The sequence below is a fragment of the Rattus norvegicus genome, chromosome 15, assembly GCF_036323735.1.
Source record: "Rattus norvegicus strain BN/NHsdMcwi chromosome 15, GRCr8, whole genome shotgun sequence".
NCBI classification, from domain to species: Eukaryota; Metazoa; Chordata; class Mammalia; order Rodentia; family Muridae; genus Rattus; species Rattus norvegicus.
In genome coordinates, this window is record NC_086033.1 from 37,851,419 (window position 1) to 37,871,534 (window position 20,116).

The window sequence follows — 20,116 nt, forward strand, 5'->3', positions numbered from 1 at the left end:
TATTCAGTGAATTTCTCTCTGTCCTTCCTCTCTCCTCTGTATCTCTGTCTGTCTGTCTCCATTTCTTCTCATACATTCAAGCATACCCTTCTGGTATCTTATTAACAACTAATATAATATTCCCACAAATCTCAGTTACTGTACACAATTTTCTTAATATTCAATTAATTGTGACCCTTCAGGACACAGTTTTTTGACCTCACTAAAATATTTTGAAAGACCTTCTTCGTTTTCTGATGCAAGAAGATCTGCCAGACCCAACTTCATGTCTCCTGACACAGACTTGGATTCTGGTTCTTTTGGTGAGGAGTAGTTCTTGGAGACAGTAATTTATATTCCAGATTCTTGTTCACACTGAATTTTTACTGCTCCTAACCCTTCAAAGTAGATAAAGTTTATTCATTATTTTTAAATTGTGCAAATGTTTCTAGATTAGAAGCAGGCCTTCTTGACTATTGAGTAGGTCTTTGGTAAATATCATTTTCTGAGACGTTTTCCAAGGGCTGTCACATGGCATTGTTTGTTCCCAACAGTAACAACAAGTCATTTTTCTTTATATAATACAGTCTTTGTTCTTGAGATGTTCTTACACAAGATCTTTCTTCTGGCAATTTCTGTGTAATGATCACAACACTCATTACCAGTTAAAACACTTGCTCTTTTTATTCTTTTTATATAAATAATGCTTTTTAATTTATTCTATAAATTTTTATACACTTATATAAAATATTTTTATCCTGTCAGTTCATGCCTTCCTTTTTTGGTATTAATAACCACATCTTGTAGGAATAAATCATACCTTGGGTCCAGTTAATGCTGTCTACATGTACTCAGAGGTAGGGCCCTCCCCTGAGATATGGGCAAACTACCAATGATCATATCCCCTAAAGAGAGTGGCTCTCCTTCCTTCAGGGACCATCAACTTCTAATAACTCCTCTGCCGAGGGTGGAGCCTCTGAGTAGAATTTTTACTGCCTTGATTATATGTAGGTCTTATGCAGATAACTACTAGTCCCTTGTATTGATATGTGTTTCAGCCATTTCATTTCTGAAAGTCTACTCTTCACAGTTCTCCTCATCTGTCACCCTTTATTGTCTCTCTACCTACCCAACCCTGTGTTTCCTGAACCTTGGATGGAGGTTAAAGAGTTAATAAAGATTATTTAGCCATAACTGAATGGTTATGATACATTGTATCATTACAATTTATGGTAAATTACATTGTATATTACAATTATGGTAAATTGCTGACACCTTTACCAGATGTGAAGCTTTGCATTTACTGCTATGCAATGCAGAAAGTGACTTTTCTAACCAAAGTTGAGAACAGTACAAATCTGTAGCTATAAACAAACATTTAGAAAGCAATTTAACAATGTGACCATGTAATAACAATAGTAACTGTCCCCTGTAGAGCCTATGATCTCCCTGGTTATAGGCTTTTGATCAGTTTTACAATACCAGTCATTGAAATCTCTTCTATGGAACAGGCCTCATATCTAATGAAAAAAAAATTGTTTGGTTACCCCCATAACTGTCATACCACTGTTGCACCAATGGGCACATCTTGCCAGCCAGGTTCATACAGGATCCAGTAGAGGGTGAGACTATTGTCTTTTCTCCTGTAGCAACAGCCTTCATAGTACCTTTCTGCAGAAGGTTAATTGTTCCAGAGATGTCTGCTCTTATATTTTCCATTCAGTAAGTTTAAAAGGATCTTCTGGTATACTATTTTTTGAATGAACATAAATATGTAATAGTGTACTTTCTCAAACATAGAGTTCATACTGTGTTCTCTAAACTATAAATCAAGGGAAATATTGATTCAGTTATATAAAGTAGTGATTGATTTTAACTGGTGATTTATCCTAGGCCAGCCATTGTGGGAAACAGCGTAAGTCGTCACAGACTCTGCTACTGGGGAGCTTATCTGGGAATAGAGCATATTAGGTAGGATGAAGACTAATTTTGAAACTTAAGACAGGGTTAGCATATGGGACACTTCTTTATATAGTAAGCAGTAACTTACTAGTCAGGATTATCAGGTTGAAATGATAGGTGGGAGTTAGAGATCCCATAGAGGATATTGAAGAAAATGGGGAAATTCTCAAACATCCAATTAATTATATTCCTAACTTTTAAGCAGTTGCTGAGTCAGAGAATGACATTTCCCACTGTTGGAGACAAACTCCTGGGATGAATTGATAAGTGTTCTCCTCAGTGGAGTACTTTATAAATGTTCTTGTGAGTCTCAAAAATAAACCATGAGTCCATCCCAGATGGTTCCAATAAACTTCATGAAGTGAAAGGAAAAATAGAACTAATTATACCCAAAACTTGGAGTGGAAACTTTTTATAGATGGTCTCAGTTTGGAAACTGAATTCAGGAATGAGACACGTTGGCTGGAGATCATTCAGCCTTTGTGTAAGCTGGACTTTGACTCTCATTAGAGTTCCCTAGTGTTGGTAGATTGCATTTGAGTCTGAGATTCATTGGATTCATCATGTGCCTACACTGAAAAAGCATGTGGAGGTGGGAAAAGAGCAATAAGTAGGATGCAGTTACCACTGGGGTTGGGGAACTCTAGAGAGACCATGGGAAAGGATGAGAGACACAGCCCCAGAAACGAAGGTGTTGGAAATGAAGTGATAGAACTGACTTGTAGTGACTTCCAGTGTGCCGATGTGAGGTTAAGGAGCCTGTGGGGGTGCAAAGGACTGGAGATGGGCATTGAACTAGTGCTGATAGACGCATTAGAGGTGCCACGTGTGTGAGGAGCATTGTATGAGGAGCATTCCGTCGGAGAGCGCCATCCTCTAGGGATACAGGGCTGAGCTGGGATACAAAACTGCTGGCCTGAAGGTCCACAGGTACCTTAACTAGTGAGTGTGGATTTTAATTACTCCTAGATACTGTGTTTATCTAGTCCTGGTATTTCTCTAGGCCAGCAGGTCTCAACCTGTAGGTCATAACCCCTTTGGGGGTCACACATCAGATATCCTGCATATCAGATATTTACATTACAATTCATAACAGTAACAAAATTACACTTATAAAGTAGTAATGAAATAATATTATGGTTGGGGGTGACCACAACACAAGAAACTGTATTTAACAGTTACACAATTAGAAGGTTGAGAACCACTACATTAGGCCAATAGCCTTTATTTTATAGCCTCTTTTTCATTCCTTTTTTGTTGTTTTTTACATAGGGTTTCTCTGGATACCCCTAGCTGTCCTGGAACTTGCTCAGTAGACCAGATGGACCTCCAACCCAGATTTGCCTATTTCTGTCTCCCAAGTGCTGACATTAAAGTTGTGCACTACTACTGCCGGGCTATTTTATAGCCTGTCTCTTCAATACTCTTACTTATAGTAACATGAGTATAACTGGTGTGTCTTCCTTGACATTTAAGAAAATAGGACCCTCTTTACATTTTTAATAACAGCCCGTATTATATCTAACACTGTGAATTCCAGTAGGCTAATTTCCAAATGCCTTTCTTAATTGAGTTGCTAACATAAATTGTCATTCCTTATAGTTTAAAGGGAATTATGTCTATCTGAATATATCGGCATTTCGCGTTAGTGTGAGCTAACAAGGCAATACTAAAATAATACTGAAGAGTGCTTATCATTTAGCATAAATGAAAGTAAATAAATATCACCCTGAACTTTCTTTGCTATTTCCCCTGCTGTTTTTTTGTAAACTTAAACATTGTAAAGTAACCTACTTTCTAAAGTGTAGGAAAGTGATTTTATTTTATATCTGAATTTTCTGCAAATGATATATGGTCATATGAAAAAAAGTATGTTATTCTCTCTTATTTAACAAAATGTTATCACTAGTAGTTGGTAGATTTTTATAAGCTGTTTTAGAGTTGTCTGTATGTGAGCTTCTGAAGTGGGAATGTACACGGTAGTGCGGGTGCCTGTGCAGGTCAGCGGTCACTGGTTTTCCCCTGAACTGGAGTCGCCAGTGCTTGTGAGCCCGCTCACAGGAAGGCTAGGGTCCAAACTCAGTATGTGCTCTTAACCACCGAGCCAAGACCCCATCCACTCTCTTGAAGTTTTATTTAACAATTATTTAATTTTAGCTTTTAGACATTTGATTTTTTTTATTTATTGTAAATATAGTCTTTTGACACAAAATTTATGTTGGTTACGTTTTAATTTTTTTAAACAAATTTTATTATAAAAACACTTGTAAATAAATAAAAACAGCAAACACCAAAGTAAACCAGACCCAAAATCTATACAATTTAATGAATATATATATATATAACTTAAAAGTGTAAGTTGTGAAGCCTCACATTACATTTTGCATGTTCTAGATCAAACATTTTTTATGCACTTAATCCACCACCAAAACCAAAACATCATGGCAAAATTAGAGCTAGAAGAACAACACGCTGTATCTCCCCTTTCATAATTTGCAGTAAATTTGAAAAATAAACATCTTTGGTAGATGTTGCACTATCCTGTCCTTATAGAACATTGTACTAGAACGCCTTTCAAGAACTGAGACATTTAGAGTTACTTTTCTCAGTAGGCCTAGTACTAAAACCCCAAATCTAGTACAATATTTAATTGAAATGAAAAATAATTGATCTGTTTAAAGCCATGGTAGAGTCTTCTTGTTTCAACTCTACTTCTCTATGTTCTGTACACGAAGCTGCCTTTGCTCTTTCTCCCTGCACTTAGCACAGTTTTCCATTCAGTCATTCAATAGAGGAATTGTCTTATTTGGGTGTTACCCATTTTCTTGGAATGTTACCACACAATGAAATATAACTTAATCCTGTGTTCAGTCAGATGCTTAATGTGACATTCGAGAGACTTGTTATTCGGAAGTAGAACAGATCTGGGGTGCCAGTCTTCCTCTGTTTCTGTAGTAAATACTGTTTCTCTAGTGTACTTTCCTATGAGCCATAATTCTACTTCACAATGTCAATGAGCCAGTTAATGGCAATTCTCTACTGTTCATCTGTTGCTTTCAGGTCATATTATATATAATTTTCCTTAATTCAAGATGGGTAATTCTCTGCTGACAAGGGGTCATCCCTGCTTAAGTATTAGCCATCTCCAAATTAATGTTGATACTCAGGGGCAATTTCTTAACCTCTTCACTAACTTGTTTCTCTGTCAGTTTGTGCATGGTACCTCCCTCCACTCAGTTAAGCTAAAAGTACAAGAATCATCTTTGAATCTTCAGCTTGGATTTATTCCTCACTAACCCCACCCCCAATATCTCCTAATCTTATTGACTCTTCCTTTAGACAGCATCAGCATCTGCCTAAGGTTTTCTGTCGTGCCTCTGCTGCCGTACCAGGCCACCATTACTGTTGCTAGACATTTGTTCTTTCCTTCACCCAACTTCACTCTAGCTGCCCAGTCTATTCCTTATTTCCTGGTAACCAGGGTCACAATGTTTTTGTTGGTACAGGGACTTGAACCCAGAGCCTCTAGCATGCCAAACAATTTCTCTAACACTGGGACACCCCCACCCCACCCTCAGCCATCTATTTAAGCATAAATTAGGATGTGTTAATTTCTTGCTTTAAACTATCCACCACACTTAAAACTGAACTGCTTACTTGGCTTTCAAGTGTGTATGACTGGTCCTGCCCTGCCCCCCTCACTCCTCCTCACTGCCTCCTCCATCCTATCCCGCTGGCCACATGTCTTCTCCTCTCACTCACCGCTTGTTCCTGCTTTGAAGCTTCTGCCCTTTCTTTCAGTCTAAATTAAAAATATTCACTAGTTCTCTCTCACATGCATACAAGTAAATACCCACTCTAAATTGCTGTGTGCTGCCTTCAGTTTTCACAGCACTTCCTAGAAATGACCTTTATCCATTGTGTCTGTTCTGCTTCTTCCAACAGATCGTCTCACTGAAATGTTAAGGATGCAGTGACAGTGGCCTTCCTCTGTTTGCTCTAGTGTCCCCAACATCTGGAATTGTGCCTAGAGCAAAGCTGTCAGTGGGTTGAATGAATGGTGTTTGAATGAACTGTGACAATGGTGTCTGTGTTTCTGTTATCAGAACTGAACTGGTTCTTTTAATGACATTGAAAAATGTTGTTAATGGGGTAACTGTTGTATTTTCTCTCTTGCTTGTGCTTTAGCTATGAAGCCCCACAGATTGCCTTACGCTGTGGGATTATGCTAAGAGAGTGCATTCGCCATGAGCCACTTGCCAAAGTCATCCTCTTTTCTAATCAGTTCAGAGATTTCTTCAAGTATGTGGAGCTGTCCACATTTGATATCGCTTCAGATGCCTTCGCTACTTTTAAGGTAATTTTTTCCCTAAATCAGAAAGCTTATAAAGTTCAAGTGGATTGGCCTCTAAAGAGGCCTGAAGTCATCTGCCATGGATGAGGGAGGCCAATCTTTTACACTGCAGAGCACAAGCTCAGCTCAGTGGAATGGCTTCTGACATGTCTGCTGAAGAGATGGAAGGAAAACGTTACCCTGTGCTAGAACTGCCACACAGTAACAGCAGAATAAGGCGCTGAGCTGCTCTCTGGCCACATGTGCAGTAGCTCTGGAAGGGTCCATAGAAACCAGCCACAGAGGCTACCTCCAGTGGAGGACCAGGGTAAGTGAGGGAGGAAGATGGACAGGGGCACCAGGGAGTATGAAAACGTCATACCACTAAAGCAATGTAACTTCCACACTTTGATGGGGTAAAAAAATATTAACAAGCATGCTAATATTTTGATATGATTGGTCATCTACCTATTCATGTTTTATATTTTAACAGTATAGTCATCTTTTTAATATTTATCTCCTTTGTCATTATATGGGAAATATATTTCACCTAACTGAATATTTTAATTTAAAAATGTTTTGATCATGATACTATGCACATGTCCTCGGTCATTCTTTATGCACTATTTAATGTGGCTGAGTCCTATAGCACCCTTCTCCAGCAGCCCTTCATCTTGCAGTACTAAAACTCTGCTCAGTTAGTATCCCCTTTTCTCCTCTCTTCTGTCCCCAGCTACATTCCAACTGTCTGTTTCTATGTTTTACCAGCAGAAAGATAATCATTGAGCATATCGGAAAGTAGGTTGACTGATTTTAAAATGAAGCCACTGGAGCTTACATATTCAATGCATCATTCATCTTCAAGTGTTTTTACTTTAGAAATCCATACACTTAAGGAATTAAATAATGGCAAGATCATTACCATAAATGAAAATTGGACTGCAATTCTCTGTATTTGTTGGGTCTTTATGTGGTGTGGGGATCAGGGTAAATGGTGACCTCATAGAAAGAATTAGGCAGTTTCCCTTCTGTTTCTGTTTTGTGGAATAATCTGAAAGGCATTGGCATTGGCATTAATTCTTCTTTCAAAGTCTGGTAAAATGTTGTGCTAAAACCATCTTGCTCTGGAATTTTTTCTTTCTTTTTTTTTTTTTTTTTTTTTTTTTTTTTGGTTGGGAGACTTTTAGTGGCTGCTCCTATTTCACTAGGGATTTTTTTTTTTTTTTTGGTTCTTTTTTTTCAGAGCTGGGGACCGAACCCAGGGCCTTGCGCTTCCTAGGTAAGCGCTCTACCACTGAGCTAAATCCCCAGCCCCTTCACTAGGGATTATAGATGTGTTTAAATTGCTTATCTCATCCTGATTTAACTCTGGTGGCTGGAATAAAACAAGAAATTTATTAATTTCATTTATTTCCTAGTTTGTTGGATTACAGGTTTTTAATGTATGTTCTTATAATGTCTGGATTACCTCAATGTCTGTTGTTATGCATCCTCTGTTTTACATCTCTAATTTTGATCATCTCTATCTCTGTCCATCACTTAGTTAACTTAGCTAGGGGTTTGTCAGTCTTATTGGTTTTTTTTTGTTTTTTGTTTTTTTTTTTTAACAGAGAACCAACTCTTAGTTTCATTTATTCTTTGTATTAGTTTTTTTGTTTGTTTCTATTTTACTGATTTCATCTCTTAGTTTAATTCTTCCCGTGTTCTTCTGTTGGATATTATTGTTGTAGTTGATCTAGAGCTTTTAGGTATGAGGTTAATATGGCATTTCTCCATTCTCTTTATTAATGTATGTATTTGGTGCTGTGAACTTGTCTTTTAGAACCACCATCATTGTGTCCAATGGGTTTGGGTATGTTGTATTTTCATTTTCTTTTAATTCTAGAAAGCTTTTAATTTCTTCCCTTATTCCTCTTTTAACCCGTTTTCCATTCAGTAGTGAGTTGTTCAATTTCCAGGAGTTTGTAAGCTTGCTGATGTTATCTAGCTTTAATGCATGGTGGTCTGATAGGATGCAGGCTGTTATTTTATATTTCTTCAACCTATTGAGACTTGCTTTGTGACCAGGCATATGATCAGTTTTGGACAAAGTTTCTTTAGGCCCCACAGCTATATTCTTCTGTATTTGCTTGAAATGTTCTGTAAATTATCTATAGGTCCATTTAATTTGACATAAGTTAGCTCCAGCAATTCTCTGTTTAGCTTTTGTCTGGATGCCCCTTTCTATTGGTGAGAGTATGGAAGTTGCCAGCTAGCACTGTATACTGGTCACTATGTGATGTAAACTGTAATAGTGTTTCTTCTACAAACTTAGGTGCCCTTTTAGTTAGTGCATAGATGTTAAAAATTACAGTATTCTGTTGGAAATTTAATTTGATTAATATGTAATATTCTTCCCTATCTCTTCTGACTAGTTTTGCTCTAGTTAATTCTGACTAGTTAGTCTGTTTTGTTAGCTTGGGTTATCTTTTCCATCATTTTACCCTAAAGTGCTGTTTTTTCTTGATGTTAAGGTGTATTTCTTAGATGTAGCAGAGAGATGGGTCCTGTTTTTCCATCCATTATATTAGTTTGTATCTTTTAATTACAGTACTGAGACAGTTGATACTGAGTGTTACCAATGAGCAGTATTTGTTAATTCCTGTTATTTTGTGGTTATGGTATGGGTTTTTGATTTGCTGGTATAAAATTATTTATTCCTTGAGTTTTCTTGGATGTTGTTAGTCTCTTCAGATTGAAGTTGTCCTTCAGTCTTCTTCATAGGGCTGTATTTGTAGATAGATCTTGCTTAAATTTGGTTTTTATCTTGGAATGTCTTTCTCCAGCTATTGTGATTGAAAGTTTTGCTGGGTATAATAGTCTGACTTGGCATCTGTGTTCTCTTAGAGTTTGTAGAAAAGTCTATCTGGCTTTTAGAACACCAGTTGAAAAGTTATTCTAGTAGACCTGCTTTTATATGTTACAGGTTTTCTTTTTTTTTCTAGAAGCTTTTAATATTCTTTTTTTTTGTCTGTATATATGTTTTCATCATTATGTACTGGGGGAATTTCTTTTCTGGGTCAGTCTATTTGGTGTTCTGTGTACTTCTTGTACCTTGATAGATATCTCCTTTTTTACTTTGGGGAAATTTTCTTCTGGTTTTTTGGGGGGGGTAGTATTTTTTGTGCCTTTGACATTTCTTCCTCTCTCTATTCCTATTACTCTTAAATTTGGTCTTTTCGTAGTGTCCCACATTTCCTGCATGTTTTGTACCTGGATTTTTAGACTTAACATTTTCTTTGAATAATGTATCCATTTCTTCTATCTTGTCCCAGTGCCTGAGATTCTCTCTATATTTTGTTGGTAAGACTTGCCTCTGAGGTTCCTATCCAAATTCCAAACTTTTTCATTTTCAGTTTTCCTTTACTCATTTTTTATTCATTCTGTTTCTACATTCAAGTCTTAAATTGTTTTCTTCCTTTCATTCCACTGTTTATGTTTTCATTGACTTCTTTAATGAGCTGAGCCATGTGGAGTTCAGTAACAACAAGAAAGGTTGAACTTATTTTGCACATGTATATGTGATATAATCCCTCAATTTTAGGGCATGATCTCTGTGTATAAGAGGGTAAGTTTATATATATTTTTTTTCAAGTACAGATGTATGAGAGAAATAAACACATGATTCACCACCTATATTTACAAAGGAATTCCACCCTATTGTAGTATATTTTCCTTTCTTTTTTTTTTTCCCACGTGGAAAGGTTTAATGAGAGAAGAAGAGTAGAAAAGGAGAGGAGTAAAAGTAAAGGCCAGGGGGTTGGGGATTTAACTCAGTGGTAGAGTGCTTGCCTAGCAAGCGCAAGGCCCTGGGTTCGGTCCCCAGCTCTGAAAAAAAGAAAAAAGAAAAAAAAAAAAGTAAAGGCCGGCCATGAGCACGTGGAGGGAAAGGGGTGGGGGGGGGGCAGCAAGAGAAGGAAGCATATTTTCCTTTCTTTTTTCTCTTTTTTTCCTGGTTTTGCTTTTGTTAATTTCAACTTATTTTGTCTATTTGATTTGAAGGTTCTGTTCTAGCAGTACTCCTGTGATCTTCCAGGTGTTCTCTGGCTGCCCTGGGGAAGTTAGTCCTTATAGTCACCTCTGACTAGCATAGCAGGTAGAGAACCTCTACACACACACACACACACACACACACACACACACACACACACACACACATTTGCACAGTTCACAGTGTCTGCTGCAAACCATAAATATACTACCAACTTCTATTCTCACAGAGCATGGAAAATTCCACAAGCTGCTCAGGAAGATCCACCAGACTCGGGAGGGGCACTTACACATGAGGATCCCATGCATCTGCTTAGTGATTGCCCCAAATGCTCTGCAACAGCTTACTGTGTCCTGGATGTCTTGGCACAGGAACTAGTTAGACAAGGCCCCAGCCAGACTGGGAAATGGAGCCCTCATAGAGCATTTCCCTACTTGAAAATCCCAGTTGCAGGTCAATTCTCCATTCCCTGCTCCATTAGGACCAGTAATAACACATCTCCATATATTAGCACAGTGCCCATCAAGCTAAAGACTTGTGGCATTGTGGTTAAACTTGAAAATTATAAAACTACAAAAACATCCTTTCATCTTCAAGAAAAAGGAAAGAGCTTGCTGAGCTTCATAGACCTGTCATCTTAGCAGTCAAGAGATAGAAGCAGGAGGATCAAGAGTTCAAAGCCAGTCTCAACTATATAGTGAGTTTGAAGCTAGCCTTGGCTACACAAGCAAAGCAAATGTTGCATATTGTTTATATGAATTAAAATTAGTACAATGCTGTGGAAAACAGTATATCAGTACCTCAGAAATGTGAAATAGGATTATCATAGGACTTAACAATACCATTCGTGGATATTCCCAAAGAAAATGAAACCGGTGTATTGAAGAATAAGAATTATTGCATCATTGTTCTCAATAGCCAGGAAAAGGAATCCATGACAGACAGGATAAAAAATAAATGAGGTAGGAGCTGGTGAGCTGGCCCACTGCAAGCCTGACAACCTGAATTTCATCCCCAGAACCAACCCACATAAGAAGCCAAATGTGGTAACATGCATTTGTGATCACAGCTCCTCTGTAGTGAGATGAGAGACAGAGAGAAGAAAACCATGCAGACACTTGAGGGCCCATTAGAACAGGAGAGAACACTGCTCAAAATAAAGGTGGATGACAAAAAGACCACTCCCAAAAGTTGTTCTCTGACATCCATTTGAGCACTTGTACCTGCACACACTGAATACACATCATACATACAAACACTTAAGAAAATGTGATTACACAGAATCTACTGGCAGGAAGGGTGTGGTGGGTCAATGTTGCCCACTTGTATGTAGATGGAGAAGCAGAGTGGGAAGGCTGGGTTCCAGTATTCCCTTCAAGGAGGGCACTGCTTCCAGCTGAGCTTCTTACCTATGCACCCTGTAGTCCCAGCCTCAAGGATCACTGCAACCCAGGATTTCAAGACTAGCCTGAGCAGCATTGTGAGACTTCATTTCCAGAAAAAAAAAGAAAGAAAGAAAAGATGCCTCTCTCTCCCAATGTCTCAGACAGCAGCACTGCACAGGGCCTTTTGGGGACATTTAACCCAAGGTCTGCGGGTGAACCTTAGTACCATGGAGAAAATGATGCAAAGAATAAAACCTTTAGACCATTGCACACTACTTCAAAATATCCTCTGTATACCTTAAATGTACTCACAGCTCTAAAAAATGCTAACTCAAAAATTGTGGAAAATGCTTTAAATACTTTACTTTTTCTTGTTATTAAAATAGAAAGAGGGGGCTAAAGAGATGTCTCAGAGGACATATTCTAGGCAGTTTCAACCTTATATTCCTACAGCGTGCAGTAGCTTGTAACTCTAGCTCCGGGAGATCCAGTGTCCTCTTCTGGCCTCCACAAGCAGCTATGGTCACACACCTGCATACATATATACACACATGAACACACACACACACACACACACACACACACACACACACACACACATACTTCTGAAAAAGAGTTCAGAATAGAATCAGTTGAAATTTGCCAATTCCACTGCTTGATTCATCTTTATGTATTGGAGAAACTTTAATTAACTATGTATTAAAGTATTAAACTTTATTCTGGAAAGGTTAAAAAATCCTTTTCTAATTGAATTTTTCACAATACCTGAGTTGGGTGTTTAGCCTCTAAGTATATAAAAGGGATTAAATTGGGCTTTTTTTTTCCAAATATTGAAGTGAAATGAGAATATGACTTAGGTGGGAGCTGAAGACAACCAGAAGTTCCTTTGCTTTCTTGCAGTTTTCTGTACATTGTATCTGTAGTAAGATAAGAGTGATTCTCTTTAACTCTCAAAGCACACATTATGTAGCTTAGTAACTCCTAGTGTGTATCACATGGCCCATTCACTGGCAAGTAAGCAGATTGCGCTCAGATGACATGATCAATTCCTGTGCTTCCACATCCAGCAGCCCCCTTGGGGTTGGGGGAGGCAAAGATAGCTCAGCATGTGCAGCAGGCACGGCACAGCCTGATCTGAGTCCTCAGAGCCCACTTCTTCCCATCTCCACGTGAGTGCTGTACACGCATGCCTCTCCCAGCCATAGACATACAAAACTAAGAAGAAAACCTAAAAAGAGGTGAATAATCCAAGTGGTTAAGGGCTGGGGAAGTGGTCCAGCATTTTAAGAGCATAAGAAACTTAGTGTACCAGATGCCTACCTGTTACCCCAGCGCTGTCCAGGACAAGAAGATCTCTGTGGCATGTTGGCCACCAGGTTGAGTGAGAGATCCTGTCTCAAAGGAATAAAGAAGAGGTAGAGCAGGACTCAGCATCACCCTCTGACTCCCACCCATCTGTAAGCAGGTGCACTTGTGCAGACAGCACCTGCGCGTGTACTCACACACACACATTAGGAAAATACTGAAACATCAAAATGCTTGGAAATTCCTTATGTTAATTTTTGAGGTCAGGTTTTATGCCATCTAGAATTCTTGCGTGAAAAATGGTTAGAACCAAACACAGTGCCTGTGTTCCCTATACTCATGCTAAGGCAGAAAGACTACTTGAGCTCAGGAGTTGGAGGTCAGCCTAGGTAGTTTGGGGGGTAGCAATTAGTTACTGACCTTGGATAAAGTTCTCTTATTATAATCACAATATAGAAATATTCTATGAACACTTACCTCATAAGTGTTGTGTTTACCACTTAAATTTTTCTACTATTTAAAACACTCAGGTTTGAGATTGAATGTTTTGCCATTATTTTAACCTGAAACAAACGTATACTTTACATCTTACAGTAGGGATGGAAATAACTTTGTGATGTAAATGAAAGTGTTCTTTTCCAACTTTCATGGGTTTCAAGTGAATTGATTTATCAAGCTATAGAGGTAAATGTTATTCTTTTTGTAATGAATTATAAAGGTCCCTATGTATAGTAATTTTCCTTCACTCCTTGCTCTCTTGTAGGATTTATTAACCAGACATAAAGTGTTGGTAGCAGACTTCTTAGAACAAAATTATGATACTGTAAGTAAAACATTTTTAAGATATCTTTCTCCCTCTTGTTATCCAAGGACTGGCTCGGGTCCTTTTATTATGTTTTAGTTGAAAACCACATGTAGGTAGGGAGTGCAGAAGGCTTGTGGACTGGGCTGGCAGTCTCAAAGGTTTGTAGTTCCAAGACCTGAAGACTAAGGGCCTGTGTCCTTCTAGATGCCCAAGATTGAGGCTTGTGTTCCAATTGCCTGTCACCTGGCACTTGGAAGGAAGTATTTTTTGTGTAGATAGCTATTCCTTTGGGGGGCGGGGGGTGTTCAGTTGTTTCGTTGCTGCTCCCCAAAGTCCTGGTCACATGTGGTGGCTATGGTAGAAAGCAATTCTGCAGTTGGGGGTGGGGGTGGGGGGTTTACAAAGAAATGGAGTTGGGCTAGAAGGAAAGCTGAAAGGGACAATGGAAAAGAACTAGAGGACCCTGGGTCTACTATATTTGTATTTTAGATTCCCAATTAACATAATTTGTCTGATGGAAATGTTGATCTATAAAATGTCATATGTTGATCATCTTTTTGTTGCTGTGACAAAATATCTAAGAGGAATAACTTAGAAGAAGGAAAGCTTTATTTTGGAATATGGTTTCAGTCCATGGTCAATTGGCTCTGTTCCTGAACCTATTGTGGAGCAGACATCATTTTGGAAAACATGGTGAATGAAAGATACTCCATGGCAGCCAGGAGTCAGAGGAAGAGTCCAGAGACAGAAGACACCCTTCAAAAACATGCATGCCTCTAGGGTTGGGGGAGATGACTCGGCAGCTGTAACACTGGGGTTTGGTTCCCAGAACCCATTTAAAAAGTCAGGTGGGCATAGCAGCCCCCAGCAATGCCAGTCAGAGGGGACAGAAACTGACGATCTTTGGAACAAGCAGGCCAGCCACTAACTAAATTGGTGAACTCTTGGTTCAATAAGATACCGTGTCTCAAATACTGTAGAGCAATCAAAGAAGTCAACCATCAACATGTAAACATGCATACATGCACACTGCACACACACACACATGGAGGGAAGGGGAGAATCATGACCCTTAGTGACCTATCTCTCCTCTCCTAAAAATCCATTCAACTATGACTTCATCAAGGGTTAAGTTGCAGACTTCTTATTGACGAAGTTAGCACTCTTACTATGCATCGCTTCTCAGTAGCACTGCAAGCTGGTGACCATGTTTTCTATATACAAGCTTTTAGGAATAGCTTCCATATCTGAGCTGTAACCTTGTCCCTGTGCTCATGAATAGAATAACATGTGAAGGAGAATAGTATTGTGACTTTAATACAGTCTGCGTAATTGTACTTCTCAATTCTAAATCAAAAGTTTTAGTGGGTGTGCACAGAAGCCTGTCACTCAACACTCTAAGGATATCCAGTCCTTCTCTATCCTTGACTATTTTTGCTTCTGGCTATTTGCTTTTTGAGCTGCAGTGTTCTCTGAATAATGTGTCCACAAATGGTGAGGAGTTAGTACCAAGCTTCCCCAAGTGATGCTCTCTGCTCCCAAGGGGACATGACTGATGACTGTCTTGAGATGCAGGAAGATCCATGCCCATAGTGCTGGCTTCTTGTGAGAAAGGATGGACTGGCCAGAAGGTGACATGGTCCTTGTGTGACAGTGACCACCCACGCCTCACCTGCTGACATTATAGACTTGACAGTCCTAACTATAATTTAGTCTTCTCCCACAGCCAACAACTACAGAAAGAAATTTCATGAAGTTTTAATAGATGTTTTATCAGAATGATTTATTGGGAGGAATCAAAGTTTTTCCATCTTTTAATGCAATTTCTAATCTGTAAAACTAATTGAGAAGCTGTATCATTTATCCCTTCACCTCCCTAGCCTGGTCCCCTCTATGTCCAGCACAGTCGTGAGAATCCGAGACATTCCGGTTGAGCAGTGGCGACGCGGTGGGTCTGAAGGAGTGAGCACACTCTTGCTGCAAAGGACACACTGCCACTCTCACTCAGACTTACTGTCTTTTTCTTAGATTTTTGAAGACTATGAGAAGCTGCTGCAATCTGAGAACTATGTGACAAAGAGACAATCTTTAAAGGTAATACTAGATTGTTTTTAAGTTCTTATAAACTGACATCTTGTTAACAAACAGTATCTACTCTAAACAAGTAAATACAGAAAACTGAAAATGTCCTTTGATTTGAGAAGTGACTTTAGGGGTGTGTTTTATGCTCTGATGGAGCTTTGTGGCAAAACAGCATAAGTAGCGAGTGTGTGCTGAAGTGAGAGTGGGGCATTTCAGTAGGAAGAAGGCCAAACCGAAGCTGACTCAGCAAAACGCAGGGCCCTCCCCTGGGAACATCCTCAGAGGTGACAAGAAGCTGGTCGGGTGACTGGGATAGGAGTGAATGTCAGGAAGGCTCAGGGGAATCCTAGGAATCGCCTCAGTGTGCCTTACTGTCAAAGCGACAGAATAAACCAGTCCAGTTCCTCTCCTGCAACTCTGTGAAGACGGGAGAAGTAACAGCTCCAAAGTACAACCCACAAAACACAAATGTGTAAATCCCCCTTGGTGTTTTACGTTTGGGAAATGATAAACCTAGTGTTTTTGAATGTGAATAACAACTGTTATAAAACCGTGTTTATAGCATTTAAATGTTCTGGAGCTTCTATGTTAAGGGAAGCATTTCTCTCCCAGCAGTATAACATAGTTTTCTGAAATACAATTCATTGCCAGGTCCCATTCCCCAACCACTGTGGACAACCAGCGTGTATCCACAGCTTTGCTATTAAACTTCAAATGCTCAAGTTACACTCCTAACAAAGAAACAGAAGAAATAGTTATTCCCTAAGAGTGGGTATTTTAAATGTCAACTAAGCTAGGGTATAGCTCAGTAGTTGGACACTTGACAGGAGTGTACAAGGCCCTGAGTTTGATAAGGGGGACTGAAATGCTTATGTGAAAAAACCTGCCATAAATACAACCTAAAAGAAAAAAATAATGGTGTGCTTCACTGGAACAGAATCTGGAAAGGAGTAAGAACAAGGTGGAATTGGCTGGGAAAGAAAGCAAAGTAGGGGTGGGTAGTGATGAGGAGCTGGCTCTGAGTGTGAACTACTCACCCAGAAGCCATATGCAAGGAGGATGCATAGGCTGGAAAGTGGCTCAGAGGTCAAGAGCACTTGTTTCTCCTCCAGAGGATCCATGTTCAAGTCCAAGCACCCACATAACAGCTCACAACCACCTGTAACTCCAGTCCCAGGGGATCTGATGACCTCTTCCGGCCTCTGAAGGCACTAGAAGTATAAGTGGTATAGACAAGAGATCCATACACACAAAACTAAGATAAAAATAAGTTAATTTAAAATCAGAATGCAATGGTAATTGTCTCTGCAATCCTAGCATGCCCCTGCAGAGGTAGGGGGTTAGGAGGCAGAGCTAGGAGAATCACAAGAAGCTCATGGGCCAGCTAGGACTTAAAGTGACACAATAAGGTACAAAATAAACATTTAAGTTCCCCTGAAGGTTGTAAGTTCAGTAAATGATAAACTATTTAAAATTTTGACTGGAAAAACAACTGTTTATTATAATATGGAAGTTACAGAGTTGAATGCTATGGGACTTATATTCGCAGCAGCTTATAATAAGAGAGGCCGTGTCTCAAAGTAGAAGGCTAGCACCAAGACCCAAGGTTGTCTTCTAGACTCTGCATAGGTTCCATGGTCCACATAACACACACTCATGCACACACACGCACACACACACACAGAGGCACGCACACAGGTGTGCACACACTCACAAAAGAGTGCTGGTTCTTAATTATCACAAATGCTGTGTGGTGTTGGGGAAAGCAGTGGGAGGGAGAATGTTCACTCAGTCAGCAAATATTAACATGCTTCTCTTGTAGACATGCAGTGGCTACAAGCCAGCACTGTGACCCTGGGCTTTGGTTTAGAGAGCAGGTGATCTTGTATGGCTTTCAGATGCTCTAAGTACTAAAAGAGAAGATTAGCAGACTGAAGGGCCATGTTCTAGTAGACTCTGGAATGTTCCCACTAAGAAAGAAAGCCTTAGTTAAAAGAGTCACAGTTCTACTAGGAAAGGTTTTGTGTGATGGAAGGAAACGCACGTCTGAGGTGCTAGATTTGCACCAGAGCAGCTGGAAAGGCAGCAAGGCCTTTCTAGCAGTGAGCTTTTGAGTAGAGAGCTAAGTGTGAAAATGTAAAAATGAGTCCGAATAAGGTATATGTGTGTTAAGACCTAGAGGCCGAAGCCATATCCTTATGAAATGCTAGTGGAAAGCTCAGGAGCCCAGCACAGTACAGCTCTGGGCCCTAAGTACCTGCCCTCCCTAGAAAAAGTTGCTCAGAAATAGCCAGTTGTCAAGAGCAGGTGGGTCTGTGCAGATGATGTGGCATGGCTAGGGCTGCACCTCTGTCTTTCCGATCACTGTTGGATTTTCCCAGCACTTTTTGTCAGCTAGTAATCCCGCGCTAGCCATGCCGTTTGTATACTTTCCAGCTGCTGAGACGCTCACTCGTGATGTCAGGACCTTGACATTCGTGAAGCAGTGCGCATGTTCTTAATATAACATGCAATTTTTAATTAAGGTAATGAACGTAAGTTTGTTCTGTCCATATCTTTACATTTCTTTCACTGAGGTTTTGCCTTGGTCATGCTATGTCCCTATAGTTATGCTATCACTGGCCCAAGCTCTGATTTACTTGGCAGGTCAGTTTTCAGCCAGTCAATCAGCACTTTTTATTGAGGTGACCCATTCAGAGAAATTTTGTGCTGTGCCAGAGCTCCTCATATTGAGGCCAGTGATGCAGGGAACTGAACTCCAGGCAGAGCAGTGACCTCAAAATGGCATTGCCCTCTGTCCAGAGATGTGCTGGAGAGTCTGAGACGATGAGCCTTTGCCTTGAGTTATACACCCAGTGATGATCCCACCAAGCTTCACTGGTAGCTCCAAACCCATGATCACACAGGTGGCTCTGCTTAAACTGAGTATAAGGCCTGAATGTGGAAAAGGATTTGTGGAGCTTAACAGGACGAGAGGGAGATGAGAGTAGGGAATAGAAGTAACAGGAATATATCTCACACACAGAGTTGTCACAGAGAAAATTTAGTTTAGGCCTACCTGATAAGCAGAAGGACGGCCAGAGATGCCTATCAGTATTACAGGAGAAAGGCTTTGGAGAGAGGTGGCCATTGGAATAGTAAAGAGATGAAAATGCTCTAAGGGCCAGCATATGAGAAATGGCTTGTGTATTTCCAAAGTCCTTCTCAGTGTAAGTCTGATACACTGGGTAAGTAGAATTCCTGTGTGACTGAACCAAATTGAAAGAGAAAAGATGAAGGATGTGGTCTTTAGAATTGATTCATTTTCATCAGTGACAAGACCTTGAACCAAAGTTTTCCTGACACTGAGACCTCAGGCCTGTCAGAAAGCTAGTCTCCTGTCCCTTCGGGCCTATAATGCCCTTTCTTTCTGACTAACATAGTCTTCTTCCCACCCATATCTTCATTGTCTCTTCTCTAGCTGGCTTTGCCCAACCTTGTCCTCCTTCCCTCTTCATGTTTTAATATGGTTCTACGAGAGCCTTACTGTGGTAAGCACAACTGGCTTTTTTGTTTATTTTTGTAATACTGGGGATGGAACCTAAGGGCCTCAGTCGCTGTGCCACCTTCCTACCCAGAACCATGAACTGTAGGTATTTGTTCAGAGAACCAAACTAAGTTCTTCAAGTGAGTATTGCTAGTCACTAACCCTGCAATTCACCCTCCCCGAGTTCAGTCTCTGTCAGGGATCCACATCCATTAAGTGAGTCTGGGACTGGTGGGCTAATGAAACTGATGCCAGCAGGGCACATCTGTGTCCGAGTGGGAACCTATCCCCAGCACTTGAGTGCTGGATAGCGTACGTGGACAAGAAGTTCTCTGTCCTTTTTGTCCCCGTGCCCTTCTCCTGCTCAGAGCTTCTCCACTTGGGGCCTGGAGCAGACCTTTGTACCTAGATCATCCAAAGCACCTACTGCTTCCCCTCCCTCCCTGCTTATTTACAGATGCTTCTGTTCCCTTGGGGCTTGTTTGCTGTTCTGCATTAATCTCCTGAGAGCTGTTTAAACTCCTTTCTAGTCTGAGTGTGTAAAGGAGAGCGTAGAGGGCAGAGAAACAGACTAAAGTGTGTGTCACAGATCAGAACTGTGAAAGTGTGCTTCAGGGGGAGCTGGCTTTTAAATGCTGGGTTATAAGGCAGAGAGAGATGCTGCTGAAATGGTGCTGCTGAAATCGTGAGACTGGTTCACATGTCAGCA

The 20,116-nt window shown here is 40.1% G+C and overlaps 1 protein-coding gene across 8 annotated transcripts in view; it reads left to right on the forward strand.

Moving 5' to 3' along the window:
• The window catches only part of Cab39l (calcium binding protein 39-like), a 102,414-nt gene that overhangs the window by 68,641 nt on the left and 13,657 nt on the right, over positions 1-20,116 (forward strand). For all 8 annotated transcript variants that reach the window (XM_006252100.4, XM_006252101.4, XM_006252099.4 and 5 more), the window contains 3 exons: positions 6,130-6,298; positions 13,758-13,817; positions 15,828-15,893. In XM_006252100.4, the coding sequence (XP_006252162.1) occupies positions 6,130-6,298; positions 13,758-13,817; positions 15,828-15,893 (295 nt within the window). The remainder of the gene's footprint in view (positions 1-6,129; positions 6,299-13,757; positions 13,818-15,827; positions 15,894-20,116) is intronic.